Source organism: Crocodylus porosus, unplaced genomic scaffold (assembly GCF_001723895.1).
Source record: "Crocodylus porosus isolate Cpor-Errol unplaced genomic scaffold, CroPor_comp1, whole genome shotgun sequence".
Classification (NCBI taxonomy): Eukaryota; Metazoa; Chordata; order Crocodylia; family Crocodylidae; genus Crocodylus; species Crocodylus porosus.
The window spans coordinates 38,720,307-38,744,812 of record NW_017728915.1 but is presented as its reverse complement, the minus strand read 5'-3'; the positions used below and the strand labels follow the sequence as shown (position 1 = coordinate 38,744,812).

The 24,506-nt window shown below is 64.7% G+C and overlaps 1 protein-coding gene across 1 annotated transcript in view; it reads left to right on the top strand.

Moving 5' to 3' along the window:
- The first annotated feature begins 2,585 nt into the window (after window positions 1-2,585).
- Window positions 2,586-24,506, top strand: part of PIEZO1 (piezo type mechanosensitive ion channel component 1) — a 37,520-nt gene continuing 15,599 nt past the window's right edge. Inside the window, exons 1-14 of the mRNA XM_019535454.1 lie at window positions 2,586-2,619; window positions 12,134-12,229; window positions 15,543-15,665; window positions 16,916-16,958; window positions 17,306-17,468; window positions 20,822-20,990; window positions 21,109-21,322; window positions 21,940-22,111; window positions 22,258-22,365; window positions 22,564-22,648; window positions 23,112-23,206; window positions 23,308-23,568; window positions 23,654-23,765; window positions 24,137-24,315. Coding sequence (XP_019390999.1) covers window positions 2,586-2,619; window positions 12,134-12,229; window positions 15,543-15,665; window positions 16,916-16,958; window positions 17,306-17,468; window positions 20,822-20,990; window positions 21,109-21,322; window positions 21,940-22,111; window positions 22,258-22,365; window positions 22,564-22,648; window positions 23,112-23,206; window positions 23,308-23,568; window positions 23,654-23,765; window positions 24,137-24,315 — 1,854 coding nt within the window. The remainder of the gene's footprint in view (window positions 2,620-12,133; window positions 12,230-15,542; window positions 15,666-16,915; window positions 16,959-17,305; window positions 17,469-20,821; window positions 20,991-21,108; window positions 21,323-21,939; window positions 22,112-22,257; window positions 22,366-22,563; window positions 22,649-23,111; window positions 23,207-23,307; window positions 23,569-23,653; window positions 23,766-24,136; window positions 24,316-24,506) is intronic.

The window sequence follows — 24,506 nt, the reverse complement described above, 5'->3', positions numbered from 1 at the left end:
GCGCGCGGGGCCGGGCCGGCGCTGAGGCGGGCCCGCGGCCGCTGACAGGTGAGCCTTTATCTGAGGGAGGGTTCGGCCGAGCGCCTCAGGCTGCCTTCCGTCCCCCCCCCCGTCTAAAGTCTGCCCTCGTCTCCGGGCGGAGACGGGGTGTCACAAGTGGCCTGAGAGCAAACTCCAGCCGCCCCCCGGCCGTTTGGCAACCGCGGCCCGGGGGCTCGGAGGCGCCCGGCTGCTGCAGGCCGGCGGGGCCGCTGGAAAACGGCTCCCGGCTGCCTTTCCAGGAGCCGCACGGCTTTGCCTGGCTCTGGACTTTCCCCCCGTCCCGCCAGCTTCAGCCGGTAGTAAATCCTGGGTCGTCTGTAGGCGTGGAGCTGGGGCGAAGGGGGAGACCCCCCAGCTGCAACATCTGGCTCTCCGCTCGATCCAGCCCATCACAAAGAGCTGCTCCAAGACCATTTTAAGAAACGATATCCCCCGGAGACGGATCCACCGCCCCCTTGGCCATCGCTTGGCCGGCAGGCTGGAAAATACCAGCGTCTCCAGCCTCCCGGAGAGAATCGGCTCTTTCAACCTGCCCTCCCCAGCGAGGTGCAATTGCGGACCGCAGGCGGCCCGCTCGTCGGGACGCACGGGCTCATGAAAGGGCCTTTTGGGCCCCGCCAGCCCGTCTCCCTGCAGAGGCAGGATCGTGCTCAACAACTTCCTTGTGTTTTGTCTGGCCTGCTTCAGCAAAGGTCCCGAGCGGCAGGGCTTCCACCGCTCCCTCGGGAGCGCGGCCGCGGCCAAGGACGTGTTTAGCTTCCAGCGGCTTCCCCGCCCGAGTGCCAGGCGGCCGCGCTGCTGGGAGGGAAGAGCTGCAGGCGTGAACCGCCCCGTGGGGACTCTCCTGTTCTCTCGCTCGCTGAGCCGGGGTGGCAGGACCCGCCGGCATGGGTGGGGGAAGGAAATGCGACCGCAGCATCGTGAAGGCAGAGGCTGTCTTGAATGCACCCAGACCTGTTAGCGTGAGCTGAGATTTGCAGAGGTGCTGTGGGCCTGCCTTCGCTGCAAGCGTGGGGCAGCTTCCGATTCGTTCCAGCATGTGCCCGGCTCAGAAGTGACTCAGAGGCTGGTGTGCAGGATGTGAAAGGTTTAATTATAGCTCGGCCTGTAAGGAGCACTGAGTGTGCAGCCAGGCGCTGGGTCCAAGCCTACCTATGTGCTCAGGGAAGGGAGATGCTGCAGGGCAGGGGCCATGGCTCAGCGTTCCCTCCATCGGGGACGCCGGCCTTTTCCCCTGGCTTCGGCGAGCTGGCATCACCGTCGGCCTCGCTGTGGTCCCCGTGCTGCCTGGGCTTTGTGGGCACTGCAACAACCGCCTGAGTGCCGTGGAGTCTCATTAAGACAGCGTGCCAGTCCCGACGTGGTTTGTTCGTCAGGGAGGCTCTTTCGCCGAGGCCTGCCCAGTTCTTCCCTGCCCAGTCCCAGCGCGCCTGAGTGCTTCGCTCGGTGAGAGCCCTCACGCCCGTGCAGCGAGTGCAGGCCGCGCCATGCATGGGAGGGATATGGCCCTGTTTCCCCACTTTTCCCAGGTGCGGGGCAGTTCCTGGGGCCTGTGCCCGGGCTGGCCAGCCCTGTCTCCAGTGCCACGGACCTCCCTACACCTCGCCTTCTTCCCCATTTCCCTTCCCACCCCCAGAGTTGGGTGTTGATGTTGCCCCCCGGATGGCACGTGGAGCACAGGCCTCCCCCCATGACATGCTCCCGCTGCCTGGCATCCCCGGGGCATCGTGCAAAGCCCCATGGCCCAGAACCAGGATCCAGCTTCTGGCTCCTGGTGCTGGGGGCTGCAGCATGTTCCCAGTGGGGTGAGGGGAGGACACGCTGTCCCTGTCCAGGCTGGGCCCCCCAGCCCGATGCCGGGAATAGCAGGAGGTATTCTTAGCGCTCCCTCTCCTGCCCGGGCGCGGGCGGCTGTTTACCAGCCACCTGAGTTGAGCTGTTTTGTTTTTTTTTGTCTCCCCTCCTTAAATACATGCTCCATCCTCCTTTGCTGCTGCCCTGCCACCTCCTGTGGTCAGGTGTATTTTTTTTCCTCCTCATTTATAAAAACAAAAATGTCAGCAGCGTCTGAAAGAGAGGAGCGATCGCTCTGTCTCAAGGGCCTGGGCAGAGGGAAGCAAAGCTTCCTGTGCTCTCGGCGTGAGACCCCTGACTCCGTCCCCTGCCTGGTCCTGGCGTGCATCCCTGCATGTGCCCATCCCAGTCGGGCTCGAGGTCCTCATCTCCTAAATATCGGCCTGTTCTCCTGCCCCTGTTCATCTCTCCCCGCTTGGGTGGATGACGGCTTCCCTTCTCCGCTCGGCCTGGCCCGGCCCAGCTTCCCGTTGCATTGTTTGGGAGCCTGCTGTCCATACCACCTCATGAGCAACCTTCAGGAAAAGCTGCTGTGCAGACGGATTCCAGGCGGGCGGCCGGGCAGGAATGTAAACGGTCCCGCCGCGCCAGGCCGCCAGCCTCGTCTGCCTTGTGTCTGTCCTGCCAGGCCCGCCAAAGGGCGCCGAGGGTGGCTGGGGGCAGCGTCCCCATTGCAGAGGTCATTAGAGATGTGCCAGGTGCCCCCTGCACTGCTGCTGCCTGGTGCTTATCGATGGTGTGAGATAAAAAGATCAGGGCCAGTTCTGGACGCGCCTGCCGCGTCGAGGCTGCCCTCTGCAGCACGATGCCAGGGGACGTTGGCATCGCCCAGCCGCAGCTCGTGGCTGCAAAGGGCATGTGCCGCCCCGGGCTCCGTGCAGGGTGCGGACCCGTTTTGCTCTCCATGTGCTCTGCGTTGTTCCCTGGTCTGGTCCCGGGGAAGCGTGACACGGGGGCCGCTTGCAGCCGGGCTGTTTGCTGAAGCCTGGCATGTTTGACTTTGCTGTGCAGGGAGCCCAGATTTAGGGCTGCGAGTGGAAAATATGAGGGAGGCTTTGGGAGCGGAGCTGCTGCGAGGGGAAACGGCAGCGCACGGGGGCTGGGAGGGATTTTGGGCCGCCTGGGGCTGCAACAGCCAGCCGGGCTCACCCCCGCCCAGCTCCTGGAGGTGAAGTGGGGCTTGCAAGTCTGTAGCTGCTTCACCGCCCTTAGCCATGTTCCCCAGTAGGAACTCAATTATATTAAGCCAGCTTAATCCCCTCTCTGCAGGTGGCAACAGTACAGGGGAGAGAGAGAGACTCCCCTGGGTGCAAGCACGTGGATTAGGCCACGGGACTTGGCACCCGCTCCCATCTCGGAGCAGAGCAAGAGTGGCTGCCTTGGTCCCGGCACAGAGCGGGCCGAGGGTTTTCCCCACTGAGAGGTGGTGGGGAAGCCTAAGAGCCCCACTCGCTTCCCAGCTTTAGGGAAGAAACAGGCTGGGCCTGGCACTCGCAGCTGGGGTGAAATGAAGAACGGGGCTGGGGCCGCACAGCTGCAGCAGGTCAGGGCTGGAAACCCCCATGCCGTGCTGCTCGCATCGGCATGCCCTTCCTGCCAGCCAGTGCGGCAGTGTGACACGCCAGCAGGGCCCCGGGCAGCGACGTGGCCTTGCGGTCAGAGCACAGGGCTGGGGCAGATGGGACAGGAAGGGGGGCTGGTTCCGGCGTTGCTCCAGCTATGCCGCTGCCCTGCAGCGCAGCCAGGAGCTCGCTGGACCCGCGCTTCCACATCCCTGGCTGCGGAGCAGAGATAAGGCCTTGAGCAGCTGGAGGGCGGGGAATGAGATGGGATCTTGGCCGGCAGCGTGCCGGAGCCTGGGGAGAGCGGGGCCGTGTCTGGGCTCCAGAATGGGGACCACCCATGCCCAGGGAGATGCCCTGGCTGTGCCACTCCTCTGCTATGCCAGGCCCCCGGTGCCCCTGCTGCTTCGGCCTGAGACGTCTCCTCTCCCCCAGCTGGCACCCTGCCCCTGGCTACAGTACAGAAAGCTCCTTTCCCTACTGCAGGCCAGTGGCCGGAGCCGGACGCAGCAGGGGGGTCCGGCAGCGCAGCCCTGGCTTCTGCAGCACGTGGACTCGCCCACATCGGCGCAGCCGTTTGCAGTCCTTGCAGCCAGCCTGGGCCCGAGCGGTAGCCCCCCATCGCAGCCCCTCCCCTCCAGTGGGGACCCCGGGGACGCTGGCGGATGCATGCGCCTCAGCGCCATGCACAACCAGGATGAATTTTCCATGAAAACAGGATGCAGTGGGTGAAACAGCGCTTCCAGGAACAGGAAATCTGCAGAGCTGGAGGGATCTCGCTGGCTGGGAGTGGGGCTGGGATGCCCCTAGCGAGTGGGGCCAGGCGGTCTGTCCTCCTCCCCAGCAAGTGGTGCTTCATGGAGGCAGCTGCCATGTGTTGGCACAGGTGTGCATGCCCTGGGGGCTTTGGGTGCAGGCGGGGGGGAGGGAGGGGACAGCACAGCCTTGTCCAGCCCCCGGCCCCAGCTTTGAGGGGTGCATCCTGCCCCTTTGCAGCTGGACACAGCAGTGCTGCATCCCAGCTCCAGTTTCCCGCGGCCCTGGGGAGTGCTGAAGCTGGCAGTGCCATGTGGTCCAGCCTCCAGGTCGTGGTGTCAAGCAGCAGTGCCCTGCTTTCCTCCCTGTGAAACTCTCCCCACAGGGGCAGGAGGTGCAATACCCCTCAGCCCGTGCGCTAGCCTAGCTCCATGCCTCCTCATGGTCAGCAGGGTAGGAAGCAAAGCCCAGGCGCATGGAGGGAACTTGCAGGGACCCTTCCTTGTGCCTCCAGGCTCCCAAAAGGGCCTTGCCTGCCGGCTATCCTGGGCAGATCGAGTGCAGCGCCCTTCTGCTGCCATGGTTAGAGCACCACGGACCCGTCGGCCAGGACCCCAGGGACAGGCTCAGTGGGGGTGGATGTATGGGGCTGCACCCTATTAGCAGGGAGCTCCCCCATCCTGCAAAGGCTGGGGCTAGGACTGCCCCCTGCAAGCCAGTGTGCTGGAAACCCCTCCTGGTTAAGGAGCACTGTTAATTACCGCTAGAGCAGGGCTCTGAGGAGTTGCCGACTGCACCAGCTCCAGCACTAATCAATGAGGCAGCTGGCGCGAGCACTCCCGCAACCGCGGTCGCTGCAGCATGCTCCGGCTGCCAGCGCGGCTCCGGCTCCGGCTCCCAGAGCGTCTGGGGTGTTGAGTGCCTGGAAGGGGGGAAGCAGGCGCGCCAGGGAGCTGGTCTCTGCATCTGGGGCCTGGGGCCTGCCGGAGATTGAATGGGCTTTTGGACGGAGCAGCCTGTCCGGGGGGAGCGTCCCTGCTGCGTGGCCTGGCCTCTGGCCCACCAAGGACGCTGGCCAGCGCTGAGAGCTGTGGCCTGCTCCGCTCCCCTTCGGCCAGTGCACCCATAGATGATGGGTTTGTCTGGGATGGTTTGGACAGGGCTGATCCTGCCTCAGGTAGGGGTTACACTAATGTGACTTCAGGGTTTTCTTCTAGCTCCGCTTCTTTGTGATCTCTGGTCACCAGGGCTCTCGCCACCCTCGCTCCTTCGGCCTGGGGCTCGTGCCACAGGAGATGCAGTCTGTTCCACGGAGAAACCTGCTATCCCATGCTCAATAGCCCAGGGTGTCTCTTTTCCATGGGGCTCTCTGGTTGCCCTTGGTGTCCAAGGGGTCGAGCACTTTCTGGACACCAAGGAAGTGTCCGCAGAAGCCAGGTCTTGAGTGGCCTCGGGGCTGCAGCCAGGGATGGGCTGGGCTCCCACCCCGTGCAGCAGCCAGGGCACAGCTGTCCCATCCTCTCCCTGCCTCGTGCGTTCGTGCTCGCTCACAAGTGCAGCACCTGCCCCATTTGGGACGTGTCCAGCCAGGCCAGATCACGCGGCTTCAGCACTGCTCCAGGCCCCAGCCCGCGCCGCTGCGGTTCGGCCAGGGGCTCCCCCCGACACGGTGCAGGAGGGACATCCCTTGTGCATCTGAGAGTGCTCGTCTTCCCCTGGTTTGTGCCTCGGGAGACAATGCTGCTAGTGCTGCGACCTCTGTGCTCTGCTGGGAGGATTTCCCAGGCCACTGGGCTTTGCTGGTTGCCATGTGGGGCCCCCCCGCTACATGCATCAGGGTTTTGTTCAAGCCTCCTCCAGGGGCACTGGGGCTTGGCTGCAGCCCAGGCTGGCGATGGGGACTGGGCCAGTGCTCCTTCCAGCCCTGCTTCTCTGTGACCCTGACCATGCATGCAGGGCAGAGTTGGCTGGGAAGGGCCAGTGCCACCATGTCCCATGTCCCGGGTAGAGCCACGTGCCCGATGTCAGCAGGACCCCACCACATCCATGCATCCCACTCCAATGCAGGTGCTCCTGCCCATGGCTCTCGGCTTGTGCTTGTCTCTGTTGTCCGGTGCCAGTCTGTGCACAAACGCGTGTGAAGCCAAGACGTGTCTGGCTTGGGTTAACTGCACCCAGCCTCAGCCTCGTAGCCTGATGTGGGCTGGAGGTGCTGGGGACACGTACGTGGGCACGTGGCCCCGTGCACAGCCTGGCCTGGGTCCTAGAAACTCAGCCTGGCACCTTTGGGGAGCGGGTTGCTGTGCTGGGCGCCTGCACCGCCATGGTTTTCACGCTGTGCTTGAGAGGGGTGGCTGTGCCTCGATGTGAAGCCTCGAGAGCAGAGGCCAGCGTGGGGCTGGGGCTGGGGCTGGGGCGGGGACAGGCCAAGATGAGTCTCCCTTGCCCTGCCAACACATGTACGCAGCACAGGGAGCTGCGATGTCTCGGCAGTGCCAGGGGAGGAGCTGCACTTGTGTCTTGCGGCTTCGCTTTGCAGCAGCCGCCTGTCCAAGCTGACTCAGCCCAGCCGCATGCTGGCGGGGACTGTCCAGCCACAGGACTGGGGATGTCCTACCCTGCCCCCCTGCCCCCAGCATGCAGGAGCAGCAGCCCTGGGGAAGGCTTGTGAGGTGCAGTCTGGCTGGCTGAGCCAGCGCCCAGCTTCAATCAATTCCTCACTTTGCACAGAAAAGTAGTTCGGGAATCCAAGCACCCAGGGGCTGCCAGCCCCAGCCCCAGCCCCGGCCCCCAGCCAGGGATTAACCCTTTGGATGATGCTGGAGCTCATCCGGCCTGAGAGGGAGGGAGGAGCCCCCCTTTGCAGACTTCCGGCTGCTGGCACAGTGCTAGCTGGTGCTTCTCAACCTTTTTAGGCAGGCGGCACCCTAAATAGACCCTTGGAAAGTGCCAGCTCTTAGTTCTCACTCTTCTTTTTGCCTCCAGAAAAGCACGAGAGCAGTTTCTTCTGGTGCAGAAGACTTGGGCAGACCCCAGGTTCCTGTGGGAAATCTCTGGGTGTGTTGCAGGAGTCACGTTTGCACACTAGCGGTGCTGCCGTGACATAGCCCAGCTTGAAAGTGCTCCCGAGACACCCCACCTGGGTTGAGAACCGCCTCTAGCTGCTGCGGTGTCAGCTCCGTGAGGTCTCGCTAGTCCAGCGTCTGGCGGGGAGACCGCACGAGAGCTGGGGAGCTGCCGGAGACTGGTTAGCTCGGGAGATAAGTCTGTCCCCTAGATAAGCATCTGGAGCCCTGGCTGGGTAGTTGGATAGCTTCAGACCAACCCAAAGCCTGTTGTGGTTGTGAAACCTCTCGCAGTGGCTGTCTGCTTCCTGCACTCTGTGCTGCGCCTCTCGATGTGACTCAGCAGGCGACGGAAACCCAGGCTCTGCCGCTCTCCGTGTGTAGGACGTCTCCCTCGGTTAGCTGGCATCTCTCATGAGGCATGGGGCTGGCATGCAGGGTGGTATCTGCTCCAGCGAGCCGGCTGGCCAGGATCTGTCTCTTGGGTGCAAGGGCATCGCAAGCGGCTCTGTGGGCTCTGGAGAGATGTCTTGTGTCTCACAAATCCTTCCCTTGAAAACCCAGGCCAAGTGGGGAATTGGAGCTGGAGTGGTCAGGAGCGGATCTAGGCCCAGGATATGGCAGGGGTGGGGAGGTCCGTCCCGGCCCAAGTGTGGGAGAGGGTCTGTGGAAATACATGCATGAAAACTGCTGCTTGTTAATGCAGGAGGTTGCAGGAGAGGTGTCAGGAGCCCTGGACCCGGCTGCGGGCGCCTTCCCGGAGCGCGGGGCCGGCTTCTTGGAGCTGGGAACAACTTTCTGGGCAGTTTGCTGGGGGTGACTGATGCCATCGCCTTGCCAGCCCTGCTCCCAGTTCAGGTTTCAGTCCCTGGAGGTATGCAGGCCTGGCTGCCCTCCCGTACCCGACCTGGGTGCCTTCTCCTTGTCGTCGTGCACACACAGCCCCGGGGGTGAGCAGTACCCAGGGGCTCCGACCTCTACTAGGGCTGTGAGTGGGGGCGACACTGCTGACAGGGTGAGCGGGCTCCGGCCACTCTGCTAGTACCTGCAAGGTCAGGAAAGGGCTGAGGGGGCAGGTCGTAGCCGTGTCGGTCCAAGGACACAGGCGGACAAGGTTTTTTGTTTGCCTGTGTCCGGGAAGCTTGCTTAAAAATTTTCCCAACTATTTAAGCTGGTCTAATAAAAGCTATCAGATTCACCCAAAGAGCCGTGTCTGCCAGGAAAAGGCTGACGCAGTCCTGGCGGGGTAGCTGCTAGAAGGGCTGACCAGCCGTCCCCAACACGGGGCCCAGAGCCTGGCCAGTGCCCCCACCCCGAGGTGAGGCCGGCCCCCGGGGGCTGCCGGGGCTCTCGTCACCGTCTCGGTGCCGCCACAGCGGGTTAAGCTGGATGTCGCCAGTCCCCGCCGTTCTCACGAGTCCCCCGGGGCCACGGGAGAGGAGGCCACAGCCCCAGGCTCCTTTACCGGGCACGGCTGGGCCCGGTGCCAGGATGCAGCCTTGCGCTGTGCCGTCACCTGCCCGAGCCTGCGGCACCCGCGTGGGGCTCGGCACCGTGACCAGCAGGACTTTGCTCCTTGCCGGCTGGTTACAGGGGTCGAGGGGGGCGTAACGGCTGCTTGCTGCAGCACGGGTCCTGGGGGCAGCCTGGGTCTGGAGCCAGTGAGAAATGCTGACCCCTCCCCACTCCGCCCCCGGGGCCATTTCTCAAGGCACTGGAGGCTCCTGGCTCCATAACTTGCTCAGCCGGTTCCCAGCGCCACTTCTGACGATGCAGCATCCCCCTCCCGGCCCGGCCGGCCCATGTGATGCCCCGTGACGCAGCCTGTCCTGGAGTTCAATTGTGGGACTGTGCGAGTGCCTGGCCCAGGGCCTGGCCGGCCCCGTGTTCGGTGACCCGTTCCCGGCTGGTGCCGGTGTCCGGCGCAGGGCGGCACCGCGGGGGCTCTGGGCTGGGGACAGACGCCCCTTTGCTCCCCTCCCTGCCAGGCACCTCGGGCTTGCTCAGAGCAGCTGCAGCTTTGCAGGGCACCGGCATTGCCTCTGGCTGCCCAAAGCCTTGGTCTGTCCCCATCTCACTGGCCCTTCTTGCCTCCGGCGCCTGGTCTAGACCCACCCAAGCCCCCTGCCCTGCAGGTCCTGGTGGGCACGGAGGCGATGCCCCTCTTGCTCCATGGCATGCATTTCCTTGCAGGCCTGGGTGCCCGAGTGTGGCTGGTGCTGCGTGTCCCCCCGCCCACCCCACTGGGCTCTTGGCTGCGGGTGGGCGGCATGAGCCTGTCCGGTGTCCAGCTGGCTCGGCTTCCTGCGGCCGCTTTATAAACATCCTCCAGGGCCTGTGCAGGGCAAGGGTCGCTGCCTCGGCTGCTCGGTCCTGGGGGCAGCTCCCTCCTAGCTGCTGGCGAGGGGGGCGGGAGCCGAGAAGTGGCTCTGCTAAAAGCCCTGGGACCGTGCAGCAAGCCTCCCCTTTGCCAGCCCTGTCCCGGATTGAGCCACATCCTGTCCGGAGCCGGCATTGTCCCGGGAGGGGGCAGGGATTGCAGACTAGCTCTCTAGTTCTGACCTCCCCACTTGCCCTGTCCTGTCCCCCTCCCAGCTGCAATGTATTTATCCCCCTCCAGAGCCTTGCAAGCTGGGCCTAGCCTGCCTGAGAGCCTGGAGCAGCCTCTCCAAAATGCAGCCACCTCTGGGGAGTGATGAGGGAGCTTCCTCTGAGACTGACGTGTCCCTGCAGGCGGGGGAGAACACCATGGCTCCGGGATGTGCCCGATGTGTGGGAGGAAGTGGGGGTGCGTGCATGAGCCGGAGCCGCTCGCAGCGTCAGGGAAAGGCTCTCCCCTCCGCAGCGCTGCTGGCACCAGGGCAGGCATATTTGCTCCATGAGCTCATGCCTTGCATCAGTCGTGCAGTCAGGGAGTTCATGCTGCCGGGGAGAGCAAGGCGCTGCCGGCCCTCCCCTCCCCTCCCCACGGACAGCCCCACCCAGCCCCCTTTGGGGTGGCCGGCGCCCGGGGGTGCCTGAGCAGCCCCTAGCTCATGCTCCCAGCCCGACGACAGTGCAGGAGGGCATGCCCCCACCTGGTCTGAGGCTCAGGATTGGGCCCGGGACAGGCAGGCAGCTGGAAGCTGGATACCGGCCCCCGTGGGCACCTGAGGTCTGCCCTTCATGCCCACCGCTCTGAGCCTGCTGCTTGCTACCTGCCGTGCTGTTGGCAAGTCCTCCATGCCCCCCTCCTGGAGCCCTGATTCCCCACCCCGCCCCGGCATGGCACGCGAGGTGCTGGGTGGGGCCTTGTTGGTGCATGCTTTTGCTGCGCTGCTCTGGGCCTGGGATGCTTTGCCCCAGTTGGAGCTGGTTCCCGGCATTTCCGGGTCAGCCGCCGGCTCCCGTGTCCCTCCCTCCCCTGGAGAAAGCAGGTCCTGCCGCCCCGTGTGCATGCATGGGCATGTGCCTGCAGGAAGCCGGACATGCCTGGTGTCCAGGGCCCGGCATCGCTTGCAGCAGGTCGAACTGGCGGTGCTGCTCCAGGCTGCTGTCATGGTTGCCCCAATTAGCGCTGGCACGCGCAGCGGTGTCAGGGCGGCAGCCCTGCCCTTGAGCCGGCAACTGGCTGGCCTGATAAACAGCAAGGGGGATGGAGAGGCAAACCAATGCTCACATCGCCCTGGCCTTCACTAAAAATAAGTTGGAGACCGGAGGCAAGCAAGCTCCCTGCCCCTCTGCTGCACCAGGGTCAATGCTGGGGACCCTGTTGGGAAGGACCCAGTGTTGGGCAGGGTAGGGACAGGCCAGGGGCCTTGCCCTGGCTTTGCAGGAGTGTGGGGAATTATTGCAGCTGGCTGCCCCGTGTCTTTTCCTGCCCCGGGTGCCTGTTGACTGGTCAGAGGAAGGGTCAAGCTGGGCACCTTGGGTGTTTCTCAGAACTGAGATTGCAAAATTCTCTTGCTTTCTTGCTCCCGTGGACCTTCCTCGTGGTCTCTGCAGCAGCCATTGCAGGCAGGGAAGTGAAACCTGCCTGGCATGGGTCTGGCAAGCTCATCCCTGGCACGCCAGGAGACAGAGCCGCGTTGGACAGTCCAGCCAGCGGGCTCGGTCGCTGGGGTCTTCCCTTGTTGAATGGGTCTAGCTGCTCTCTGCCCTGCCCCGCATTTGTGTCTCTGTCCATCCATCTCCCCTGTCTCTGTCCAGGCGTCCGTGCAGCACAGAGGCAGGAGGCCTGGCTGGCCCAGGGGCTGCGGGCAGGGAAGCCAGGCAGGCACTCCCATGGGCGTGTGGGCCCTGGCACTGCCAGGAGCTGGTAGCACAGGACAGTTCCCAAAGCGGGAGCCAGGCCTGGCCACGGGCCAGCACAGCTGTTAGGCACAGCTGCTTTGTGACGGGCCCCGGGCACTGTCCCAGAACAGCTTTGCCTCGCTAGATGCCCTGTGGCACCTTTCTCCCTGGGGGCCCGGGGCTAGCTCTGTTCCCTCCATGACCTTGCCGCGGCGTGCCTGGCCAGCACTGGCGTGTAGCAGCCCCACACCTCCAGCATGGCTGCATCACGCAGTCTCTTGTGCCCCGCGATGCAGACGGCTCCACCAGGTCCCGTTCTCAGCCCTGCCCTCATCCCCCTCCATGGCTTTGGGCAAGCTGCTTCCCCTCTTAGCAGGCTGGGGCGAGTTTGTGCTTGTAGTACAGGGGCTACGGCACATGGGGGGACTGCCCTGCCTCTGCCTGGCTTCAGGGAATGGCAGGAGCGGCACCAGGAAATTCTGCCCTCCCAGGTTCACTGAGCCCCACCGTCCGTCGAGGGGATGCGTGTGCATGGGCAGCACCGTGCACCCCCAGCTAATCCACTCTGGCCTCTCTCTGCAGCCTGCCTCTTCCGGGTCAACGCCCTGTCCCTCGTCTACCTGCTGTACTTGCTGCTCCTGCCCTGGTTCCAGGGACCCACCGAGCGCACCATCCGAGGTAAGGCCTGCGCGGGCCCGTCTGTCCGTGCGTCCCGCTGGCAGGGCCCAACTGCGGCAGGTGCCCCTTGCCCAGACGCATACGTGCTCGGCATTGCTCCCTTTCTATGCCCAGGGCGAATGCCATTCCCTGAGCTGAGCCCAGCCTGGTGCAGGGCTGCGGGGGGCATGCCCTGTCTGGGGTGAGCTGTGGACCAGTTGGAGTCCCCATGACAGCAGTGGAGACCAGTGGTTCGGGCACAGGCCTGGCCCTGGGTTGTGCTCCTCAGCACTCCCTCCATCACCTGCATGCAGCCAGGTGTGCCCTGCAACCCCAGGGACAGCCCAGACCCCTTCTGCTCAGCCCAGGGAGACTCCCCCTTCCCTGCCAGCAGTGCAGGGGCTTTGATACATAGCCCAGCAGCTGCAACGGTTCGTGTGGCTGATCCCAGGCCAGGCGTTTCACCTCTGCCTTTCTGCTGACACAGCTGGGAGCTGTTCCAGGGCTCTGGACTGGTGCTCGGTGGGCACGTACTCCCCCAGCCCTGAGCTTGCTTGCCTTCTCCTGTGAGCCCCTGGCAGGGATCGGGGGGAGGAACGGGGTCCTTGGGGCTCCAGCACGCCTGGGAACAGTCTCCCTGTGCAGAGAGGCTGGCAGGGAGCAGCCCTGGCCCCTGAACGAGCTGACGTGACACAGCATGGGTCCCTGTCCCGGCTCTGATTTCTGTGAGTCCAGCACAAGTGGAGCCGGGCAGCTGGGGTGGGGGACAGGGCTGTTAGCATTTCCATGGCAAGCCTTGGCCATCCTAGAGGTGGGGCGCAGGCACACAGACCTTCACGAGGGCTATATCTGTGCATGGCAAACTCAGAGGCCAGGCCAGGAGGTGCGCCTGAGCCCTGTTTACACTACAGCACCCCCACCCTGGCTGGGTCCAGCCCAGAGCTGGTATCTCAGCTACCCTGGCTGGGTGGCAGCATGGATCCTGGTGGCTGAGGACAGGGCTGATGCCCTCCAACATCTTGAGCTGGGCCCCCTCTGCCTCTGGATAGCAGCCCGGGCTGCCCTCAGGCTGGGCGCTGGGTTCATGGGGGTATTTTTAGGCCGAGGGGGCTGCGTGCTGTCCGATCGTGGTACCTGGCTCCTTCCTCTGCGGTTTCCCCTGGGCTGAGCCGCTCGCGGGTCTCGGCGTGCGGTGGCTCGCTGGCGGCTGGACCGCTGTTAATTATAGCCCGGCCCATCTATTAATAGGCTCCTCACTTGGAAATGGCGGCTTCCAAGCCCCAGGCACATTAGCTGGAAACCTCAGAGTGGAGCCATGGACACGGGGCTGGGCTGGGCTCTACTGTGCAGTGCCCCTCTGTCCTTCTCCAGGACCTCTGCGTGGGGCATCTGGGACCAGCCCTGTGGGCTTTGCTGTTGCTGCTTTCTGCTGCTGGTGCAGGGGGAGCTCTTGGCGAGGGTCCCTGCAGGGAATGCACTGGGGCATTAATGTGCTCCCACCAGCATGCAGGATTGGGGCCCATGGCCTGCTGCAGCCCGGACAAGCTGCAGCCCGGGAGCTGGCGGCTACTCAAAGCTCCCTTAAATATTTCATGTGCCAGCGCAGCCGGGCTCTCGCTGCACGCTGGCTTCCAGGAAAATGGGGAAGAGGCTAGAAAACAGCCCAAACGCAGCCCAAACCCCGCTCCCCTGGCCTAGCCGGTTCCCCGCCCCCCACCAGCGCTGCTTTTCCAGCTGAGGAGAGGAAAGTGTGAGCTCTCCACCCGTAGCATCCTTGGCACGAGGAGCCGTGGCGGCGAGCGCAGGGGGCTGCGCAGCTGGTGGAAGGTCTGACGGGGGCGGCCGCGGGGGGATTCGTCAGCGGTGGCCTCACCTGGCAGCTCACGCATGGAAAATTCCACGCTGGCTCGGCCCGGGGCTGGACCGCGGGGCTGTCCACGCTGGCAGGCCGCAGGAGCCCAGCTGGGTTTCATTTGTGTGGGCTGCGGGAGGGGGGCAGACGCGGGGTCAGGCCCCGAGCAGGGAGGCTGGGTCCTGCTGCAGCTTCCTCAGGAGCTGGGGGGGCCAGCCAGGCCTCCCGGGCAAGCCTGGACTCCTTGCACGGTGCGGTGCCTCAGTTTCCCTGTCAGTAGGGATGGGAGGGGGGTTGCGGTCCTTCCCTGCATTGCTGGGGTTCTGTGAGGTTCTGCTCCTCACAGCCCATCGCCCTCATTTCGAGGCACCTGGGTGTGCGCATACATGCATACATACGTGTGTGTACATGTGGAGGCCCTCGGCCTGCTGCCCAGAGCTCCTGGGGGCTGCTGCAGCTGGACAGGGGCACATGCTTCCAGTGCCTGCTTTGGCTGTGGCTCTAGGGTGTGCGGTTCTAGCATTACATGTGCAAATCATTTGCAAATCAACCCCCGCAGGTTTGCCTTTTCAGGTTGCCCTGTGTGTGCGTGGATGTGTTTGTGTGCATGTGTGTGCGTGGATGTGTTTGTGTGCATGTGTGTATATGCATGGGTCCGTGTGCATATGGGTGCACCTGTAGGTGTGTGCGTAAATGGGTCCATGCATGTGTATGTGTTTACGCATGTGAACTGTACATACATGGGTTTGTGTATGTGTATGTGTGTGTGCACCTATGTGCATACACACAAGGATCCATGCACCTATGTGTGCACCTATGTGTGTGCGTATATACATGGGTCCATGCAAGTGTGTCTGTGCGCGCGCGTGCATTTATGGGTTTGTGTGTGTGCGCACCCGTGTGTGTGTATGCATGTATTCATGCACATGTATGTGCGCACCAGTGTGTATGTGCATGCACATGTCCTTGCATGTGTATGTATGCATCTCCGTGTGTGCATGGGCAAGCATGTGGGGGCATGTGTGTGTATGTGCGGTGCACGTTCTAACCAGACTGCAGCGGGGCCGTGGCTAACTGGGGCTGTGCTCCCAGTCGAAGGCCACTGCGGGTGGGACAGTGGAGCCCTTCATGGCATGGTGGGCATGGAGGGGCTGCCTGGCAGCTACGTGGCAGGCTGCGGGCACTTCCCCATGTGCTGGGGGTGCTGGCCAGACACGTGGTGCCCGCGGGATACTAGGTGTCTGAAGGCTGGGATCTCACCCCAGGGCTGGCTCAGCTGCTGTGGTGAACTGCCTGGTGCTGGGAGCATGGGCTTCACCAGCTCCACTGCTCAGGGCTTGAGCAGCACCTTGAGTGCTGTCATAACTGGAGCCCGGGATGAGCTGCCACCCCCCACCACCCATGCTACTTTCTCTGCCCACCGTGAAGGGCCTGTGTAGTGGACACGGGTAAAGGCAGCAACGAGGATGGTTTGTCTCCTAGGTCACACCGGGCGCCTCCTGCGAGCTCTCCTAGGCACCAGCATCCTCTTCCTCCTGGCCCACCTGGTCTTCCAAATATGCCTTTACACAGTGCCCGGCTTGAGCCAGCTGCTGGGACACAACTGTGAGTATGGCAGGGGCAGCCCCTGGTTTGGCAGCCCCGAGTGCCACCCCCTGGCACCAGGCCCAGCTCCAGCCTGGTCCCCGCTCCCCTCCTGTCCTTGCTGCCACCCAAGATGCAGTCACTGCTACCCAGCCTCTGCGTGAGGTCATCAGAGTCCCTCCATGACATCACAACCGTATCCACAAGCATGTCAGAGCCTGAGGTCCATCGCCCTCACCCATTTCTTCAGCCCCCTCTGCTCATGTGGAGGGGACACAGGCGTTGGTAGCAGCCAGTGGGTCACTTCCCCTCGGCTCTGTGCCCCTGGTCTCTGCTGCTCTCTGCCTTCCTAGGAAATGCCCCCCAGATGCACCACCCTCTTGCTGGCTGGGGTGAGGGGACCGCACTCACTCAGCAGCAGCCCAGCCGGGATGGGGGCCTGCTCCTGCCCTGCTCGCACTGCACTCTCCTGGCCCACCGGTCCTGTGTCTTCATGGGGAAGGGGTCGTCTGGCAAGGGGCTGCCTGTTCGCCATCTTGCCATGAAGCCAGAGCTGGAGGAAACATTTCCCTGATGGAATGGCAGGCCTGGCTCGCACCGCTCCCCTGGACCTGGGATGGGCCAGTCTGGCTGCTGCAAACCCCTGGGGCAAAATGCCCAGCACCAGCCCCCTTGCCCCACAGCTGCTGGTGGAGGAGCCCTGCTTCTCTTTGCCCTGTTGTCCCCAGCTTGGGGGTCTTTTGATGGGGGTCTTTTAATGGGAAGACCCAGGCAGGGAGATGGCAGAAGCCTGCACCCCTCAATCAGGGCCTCTCTGCTGCTGTTGCAACCCAGCCTCCCCACTGGTATGGGTGGGAGCGGGGCCAGACTCAGGCAGACATGAGCCTTCAGCTGCCGGGTGCAATCACAGCCCCGTCAGCAGGCCCTGGCGCTGCCTCCCGGTCCCACATTGCAGGGGGCACCTGCTCGGTGGGCCAGCCCATCCATCAGGATGGGGTTTCCAGTGCTGGCCCCCAGGCTGACAGCCCCCAGGCAGGCAAGAGCTGCCCTTGGGGAGTGCACGGCCAAGGCTGGCTAGTGGCCACGTGGTGGGCACATCCCTTCCTGCCTGGGGGGACTTTTGCCCCTCGGGGCTTGGCCGTTCTTGGGCACACGGGCAAGTATGCCAGGAGCGATGTGAACCGGCTCTGCCCCGCCCCTGCCTGCCTGGCTGGGCAGCACCCTGCCCCTGCACCCTCCCTCTGACCTGGTCTCTCTTTTCTTCCTTGCAGGCAGCACGTGGGAGACGCTGTCCCGGCATGTCGGGGTCACAAGGTGAGGGGCCGCCTGCTCCGTGCCATGCTCAGGGGGTCGGGGTGGGTGCCTGCAGGCTAGGGGAGGGGATGCTCTGGACCCACTGGGACAGAGGCTCCTTGAATAGCTCCAGGACGGTGGCACATGCTGTGCCATGCCTCCTCTGGGCACTGACACCCAGCTGGGAGCTCCCTTGGAAGACCCTGCCCTGTGCCCGCAGGGGAACACGGACATGTCTGTGCCCTTGTCCTGATGGCTTTGTCCCTGGCATGGGGTGTGTGTTGCACCAGTGACTGGGGGAGCAGTGTAGACAGGTGTCCTGCGACAGGCAAACTGGCATCTCACCCCCTCCCCACCCTCCCCCGCAGGCTGGAGCTTGGCGACATCCCCAACTCGGTGCGCCTGGTGGCCCCTGACGTGGGCATCCTGCTGGTCTCCGCCATCTGCCTGGGTCTATGCCGCCGCCTCAGGCCCCTCAATGGGGCAGGTGCCTGCGTCCGTAGGCCAGCATCCCTCGAGCCCCTGGAGCAGGTAAGTCTCTGCGGCCTGGAGAGCCTGCCCATACCATGTCCCCCTGGCACTGCTGACCCGTGCCTGCCCTGGCCTCGGGAAGGGTCCTGCTGGGGCTGCACCGGTGCCTGCCCCAGGCTCAGAGCTGGGCCAAGCTGCCCTAGGACGGGGGGCTGCAACTGGGGGCTGGGCCTGGCCCCGGCTTCACCCGTCTTGTAGGAGCCAAGGTGAGTCACACTGTGGGTGGAACGGTGTCCCTGTTTCCCCACGGTTGCCATAGGGACTCCTCGCAAACAGGCGAGGAACAGAGTCCCATTATGTGGGGCCGGGGCAAGCCCTGGGCACTGCACCGGGCAGCCTCTGCCGCCCACGGGCACAGAGCAGTGGGGGCTTTGTGCATGGGTTCCCTGCCTGGCCCCCGGAGCGCGGCACAGCTGTGCACAGCTGTGCCCGACCCGTGTGCAAATCAGCATGCCCCATCGTGGGCTTTGCATGCCTTGATGTCCCTTCCCCTGTGACGGGAGCTGGGGTGCAGAGCAGCCAGGCCTCCCCGAACCCCCCAGACCTCCAAGGGGGCTACGTTCTCCTCGTTGGCTCTGCCTGGGAGCTACCTGGGCAGTGCCAGGACCTGTTTGAGCTGGCGCCAGATCCTGGAAAGCCAGGCTGTCTGCGGGCAGCAGGGTGCTTCTCACAGGGCCAAGGGCTGTGCAATTCCCCGCAGCCTGGGGCTCACCAGGTGGGAGGTGGAGGAGCCGGTGCTGTGCATGGGGATGGGGGCAGAGCGTACAGAAGTACTTGTCTGTCTGCACTGGGGCTCAGCTCTTCTGGTGGCCCTGGCATTTATGGGGCTAGCGGAGCCGGGGGGGCTGGAGACCCGGCTGCGAGCCGTGCTGAGAACAGAATGTGCTGGCAGGGACGGCCAGGCTGGGGGGGCTCCGCACCTTGGCTTCCCCCTGGCTGGCGGGAGCGTTAACCCTGCTGCCCCTGGAGCTGCAGCTGGACCCATCCAGCATTGCGGAGGGGTCATGGGGGTGCCCAGCCAGGGGAGAAGGTGCTGGCTCCTCGCAGAGCCCTTCCAGCGTGACTTGGGCCCATTCCACCTTCGCCAGCCGGGCACGGCAAGGGGCGGGATGGGAGAGGCCCAGATAACTCGTTGCGGCTCCAGCCCTGCCTGGTACCGAGATGCCCTGCTCCCGGGCAGCCTCCTGGCCCCGTGCCCTCCCTGGCCTCTAGGCTACTCTGGGATTAGGCCAGTTGTGCAGCAGGTGCTCCCCCCCCCCTCCTGCAAGTGGCTGTACTCAGGTCGACAAGACGCCCACGGGCTCCAGCCTTTGTCTCCTGTTGGCACCGGGGCGTGGGAGCCTCGGCCCAGCACAGCAGCCGGCACAGCTGTCCCTAGCTAGGGCTGCACCGCCCATCCAGAGCCCACTGTCAGCACCTTGCATGGGGGAGCCTCCGTAAAGCTTCCCTGTTCCCATGGGGGCTGCAACCACTGGGCTCAGGCTGTTCTCCTGCCCCAGCCTCTCCAGCCATAGCTCAGGCACCCTGGCTTCTCACTCCCTGCAGGGACCACTGGGCTGGATGTTGGGGCACCCCCAGCTCACCCCCATGGCTGTGTCCCTAGGCTTGAGACTTTGCAGGCTGCAGTCAGTGCCCACCCCCTGGGAGCACGTGGGGGCTGCCCTGGCAGTGGGGCAGCATCTCAGCTTGACCCTGAGCACCGAGGGCCTCGTTCCTTCCTTCTTCGGTGGCCCAGGACAGGGGGCACGTGCTGCACCCCGCCACCTTGGCACATGGGTGCTATGCATTGGGCAGGACCCTTTTAGCCCCCAACCCTCCCAGCTCCCTGCCAGCCAGGTGCCAGGGGGCTGGGATCTCTCGTGGCATGAGAGTGGCCCCAGGCTGCTGTTCCTAGGTCCTGGGTGTTTGCTGTGGAGGTGGGGAGTGGACAGGTGTCTCCATCAAAGTGCCGCTGCTTTGTGCCAAGGGGGTGTGCCCAGGTATTTCTGTTCTGGCCACTGAAAGCTCCCTTCCCAATGCCACCAGCCCTGTGAGCTCCCCTGGTCTCTACCCCCAGGGCTTGGATGTTGCTGGTGCCAGCGGGGCCCAGCCCTGGGCAGGAGCAGGGCCTCTGTGCTGGCTGAGTGCCTGGGGCAGAGGAATGGCAGAGGCAGGACTGGCCTGTCCAGGTGGTGGGTGCTGCTCTCTGCAATGGGGTGCTCGGCTGCACCCCCCTGCTCCTCCATGGCAGCTGGGTCCCCCTTGCAGTCGGTGCTCCTCCGTGCTGGAGCCAAACCTGGGGCCCCACACCTGGCGGTAACCAGAGCCGGGTCAGACGCACGTGCCTTTGTTGGGAACCCGCACAGCAGAGCAGAGCAGAGCCCAGGCAGGAAGCGCTGGCGGGGCCAGTGGCACGCTCCCGGCAGCCGGGATGAACAAGGGCAGGTGCAGGCAGCTGGGCTCAGGGCTGGCATGGAGAGGGCATCGTTCCTGGCACCTCCAGCAAGGGCTGGGCTGGCTGTGGGGGGTGCAGACCTCAAGCTGCTCGCTCTCCATGGCCGAGGCCACGGTGTGTCCAGACTAACGGAGGTCTCTCCCGTGCTGCCAGCTGGGGAGTACTGGTGCCTTCCCCGGGAGGCTGGCAGCACTGGGCCTGTCACCCATCTCCACCTCCCTGCATCTCGGGTCAGGCTGGCCTCCAGGCTCCTCCAGGCAGTGGGGCCATGTCCCCCATACTGCAGCCGCAGCAGTGGCCTGCGGGTACGTGGCATGTTGCCAAGGGGCTGCTCTGTGGGGTGCTGGGCCCAGACTCGAGTGTCCCCACACACCTGCCCCGTGCCCGTGGCCTTTGCACCTGTCGGGGCGACCTCCTCCTCCACGCCAGGGCCTGCGTACGTGGCCTTTCCGGGGAGCCAGGGGATTGGGTGTCAGCGTGTCCTAGCTGGAACGGGGCCGGCCCCTGCGCTCACACCCCTGCAGCGCTAGATCCCTGGATCCGATTACCTGGCTCCTTGCAGTGGCGTCAGCCTGAACTGTGCTGTGCACCAGCCCAGCACCCCTTGTGGTATCATCCTGCCCGTGGCTGACTCGCCTCGTCCCTCGTGGCCCCCCCAGAGGTCTCCAAGCCCTTCCCAAGGGCTGGAGAGGGGGACACTGAGGCACAGCCAGAAAATCTGTGGGGACAGAACCCAGGTGTCCAGGCCCCAGCTCCCAGATAGCCACTAGGCAGCATGGCAAGCCACGGGATGTGGCCTCCAGGGTGGCGATGCCCATGCAAGCCCTGGCGCCCTGCAGGACAGTAGTACTCCACTGTGCCCGGTCCTGGAGCTGTAGCATGGGCAAGGGAGCCCTGACCTTGCCCCGGGTGCCCACAGGAGGAGGAGGAAGAGGAGGAGGAGGAGGAGGATGAAGGTGCTGAGAAGCCGGGCGATGAGGATGCGGCGACAGAGATGACACCCCTGGCCGCCAAGCTGCGGGTGAAGGTGCACTGGCTGCTGCGAGCAGCCGGCAAGGGGCTGGCGCTGCTGCTGCTGGCTCTGGCAGGTGAGAGGAGTGCGGCAGGGTCTCAGCCCAGGGTCAGGGCCGCCCCTTTGCTGAGCTAAGGGGGGCTCATCCCTGGAGCCGTCGCCAGCCCCTCAGGGTAATGGCCCTGACCCTGCAGGCATCACGCTGCCGTCGGCCTTCTCCAGCGTCTACTACCTGCTGTTTGTGGGCACGTGCACGTGGTGGGCCTGCCACTTCCGCCTCAGCCACCTGGGCTTCAACGCCATCTGCATCATGGTGGGCGTCTACGCCGCCGGCCACCTCCTCTGCCTCTACAGCTACCAGGCACCGTACGTCCAGGCCTTCTTACCTCCGGCCAGCATCTGGGCACGGTAAGCCGGCAGCTTCTCCCTCCGTCCCTCCCACCACCGTCCAGCTGGCCCCTTGCTGTCCCCGCAACGGGGACAGGTGGCTGGAGGTTGCCCAGGCGCCCTGGCTTTCCTCGTGCCAGGTAGGAACCGGACTCAACCCCCCTTCACCAGCTCTGGGCTCCCACGTGGGTCTTGTTTCCTGGATGAGGTCCCGGGGGAGCGGCCGCGGGGCTGGGCTGGACCCGTGGGTGCACGGTGCTGCCCTGCCCTTTCAGAGCAGGGATCAAAGCTGAACCTGGGCTGCACCTTGTAGCTGCAGCTCCTTTGTCTCATCCATGTGGGGCGAGCTGTGGCTTTGCCTCGGCTTCTGTCCCCCAGGGAAAGGCTGGGCCACGGTGCCTCTTCCCTGCTGGGTGCAGGGCTGTTTCCAGGTGCCGTGTGCCCTTCACAGCACCCAGCAGATTGTAATCACGATGCCGCAGGACCCCTGGCTTTCAGAGCCCCTTCTGCAGGGTGCAAGATGGGGTGTGGGTGGCATTATCCTGTGCAACCCAGGAGCTGTGCTAGCTGTACGGGGCGGTGGGAGCGGCGTTGGGACCCCTGCCAGGGGCTATCACACCATCCTCTGCCCCATGCAGGGTCTTCGGGCTGAAGGACATTGTCTTAGCCACCAACTGCAGCAGCCCCAATGCCCTGGTCCTCAACACCAGCCATCGCTGGCCTGTCTACGTGAACCCCGGTGTCCTGCTGCTGCTCTACTTCACCGTGGCCACCCTGCTGAAGCTCAGGCGGCTGGAAGCCCGCCACCGGGTGAGCGGCTCCTGGCTAGCCCTGCCTTTCCCCTCCCCATCCCCTGCCCCTTCTTTGCCCCACTGCCCCAGGGCAGCAGATGCTCCATGCTGCAGTGACCTGGTGCCTGTGGCCCTGGCACTGAGGTTGGCTCTCCCCCAACCCAGAGACTCATGGTGGAGACAGAGGCACAGGCTGTGCCACCCCGGGATGAAGAGCTGGTGGAGCTGGAGCACTGGCCCCAGGCTGGGGACAGCCTTGCTGAGGACACCAAGGTCAGGAACGCAGCCGCCGGGGCAGGGGCAGGGTCCTGGTATCCCCGTAGGGGAAAGGAAATGTGCCGTCAGGAATTAGTGCCCGCAGGGGCTGTAGGGCCGGTAACACAGACCCCCCCAGGATCTGTGGGGCTAACGGGGGGAGTGGGGGGCACCTGGGTGTGCAGCGCCCACGGGTCACACCCCTCTGCCCCCCAGCCCATGCTGTCACCTGGTGCCGAGGCCCCTGCCACCAGCCCCGATAACTGCACCGTGCACATCCTGGGGGATCCTTCCCCGCTGGGTAAGCCATGGGGTGGGGCAAGGGGTGGTCGGGGCTTGCAGCGAGGTCCCCGGATGGGGCCACCTGGGGTGGGGTGAAGCCATGCTGCCCCCTGGTGGCTGCAGCCTGGCATTGCAGGCTAGGCCTCTGGCGGGAGGAGGGGGGCACCCCCTGGTTCTGGGGTGCAGGGCTGGACGGTGAGGACTGTCCTGCTTGGACCCCTGCCCCTTCCCCATTTTGCACCCGCTGCTTTCCCAGGCCCAGGTCACTGGGTCTGTGGAAGGATGCTGGGGGTGGGAGGCCTCGTGCCCCCATGGCCGTGTGCAATTCAGACCCTGCAGCTGGGTCCAGAGCTCACCATCTCCATCCACCTCCTCGGTGGGGGTTGGTGGGACCCTGGGGAGCTCCTGTGGCCTGAGCTGGTGGGGAAAGGCAGCGGGTAGCCTGGGGGCAGCTCCGACTATCTCTGCCGCACTCTCCGCAGCCAGGAAGAAGCGGGCACGGCGCAAGGACCCCCTGCAAGCCCTGGGCTACATGGTCCTGAAACAGAGCTACGTCTGCGCCCTTATTGCCATGATGGTAAGAGCCGGGGAGCAGACTCTGTGCAACCTGGACGGGGGCACTGGGGCGGGAGCCTGGACCGGTGGGTGCTGCCACGTGCCCGTCTCGATGCCCTCTAGGTGTGGAGCATCACGTACCACAGTTGGCTGACCTTCGTCCTGCTGCTGTGGGCCTGCCTCATCTGGACCATGCGGAGCCGGCACCACTTCGCCATGCTGTGCTCGCCCTTCCTCCTGCTCTACAGCCTCACACTGTGCGGCCTGCAGTACGTCTGGGGCATGGACCTGGCGCCTGAGCTGCCCACCCGCCTGGGCTCCATGAGCCTGGAGCAGCTGGGGCTGGCACACACCCCATACCCCTGCCTGGACCTGGGAGCCAAGGTGAGCCCTTCTCCACCACCTGCCTGTCCGTCTGGGCATCTCTATGCCCAGCCGGTGCCTGGCCTGACCCACGTTGTCCCCGCAGCTCCTCTACACCCTGACCTTCTGGCTCCTGCTGCGCCAGTCTGTCAAGGAGAAGCTGCTGAAGCGGAGATGCCCGCCTGCCCCCCTGCTCGAGGTGACCGTCACTGACACAGGTGAGGGGCACGGGGCTGGCCAGGCATGAGCGGGATTTCCGCAGCATGGGGTTGGGGGGTCCCTGGAGCCTGCTTCTGGGCTGGGAGCTGCCGCGGGGCATTAAGAGGCTGGGTTGTGGCATCCCCCAGAAGCAGCCAGAGCACCCCAGGAGAGCCCAGCACCCAGTGCAAGTGCCCTGGGGGGTGAGGTGGGCAGGCCAAGACCCTCCCTGCAGGGGTGGGAGGTTTCTGGCACCTTGCCCACTGCTCCCCCCCCCCAGCTGCTGCTTGAGGGTTAGGTGCCCCGGTAAAGAGGGCAGGAAGTTTTGGGCGCTGGCTGCAGTGGAGACGATGCCCCCTCAGCCCCAGCTCTGAGTGGCGGTGCCTTGCAGAGGCGAGCGGGCGGCCGCGGGTGCTGCGGGTGCTGGGCGGGCTGGTGACGGCGTTCTACGCCAAGTACTGGATCCTGGTGTGCGCCGGCATGTTCATCGTGGTCAGCTTCGCCGGGCGCCTCGTCGTCTACAAGATCGTCTACATGTTCCTCTTCCTCCTCTGCCTCACCCTCTTCCAGGTGAGCGGGGTGGGAGCATGGAGCTGGGCATGCCCTGGGTACTAGGAGGGGGGCATGGAGCTGGGCATGCCCTGGATGCTAGGAGGGGGATATGAAGTTGGGCATGCCATGGGTGCTGGGGCGGGCGGGTCATGGAGCTGGGCATGCCCTCGGTGCTAGCAGGGGTCACTGAACTGGGCATACCCTGGGTG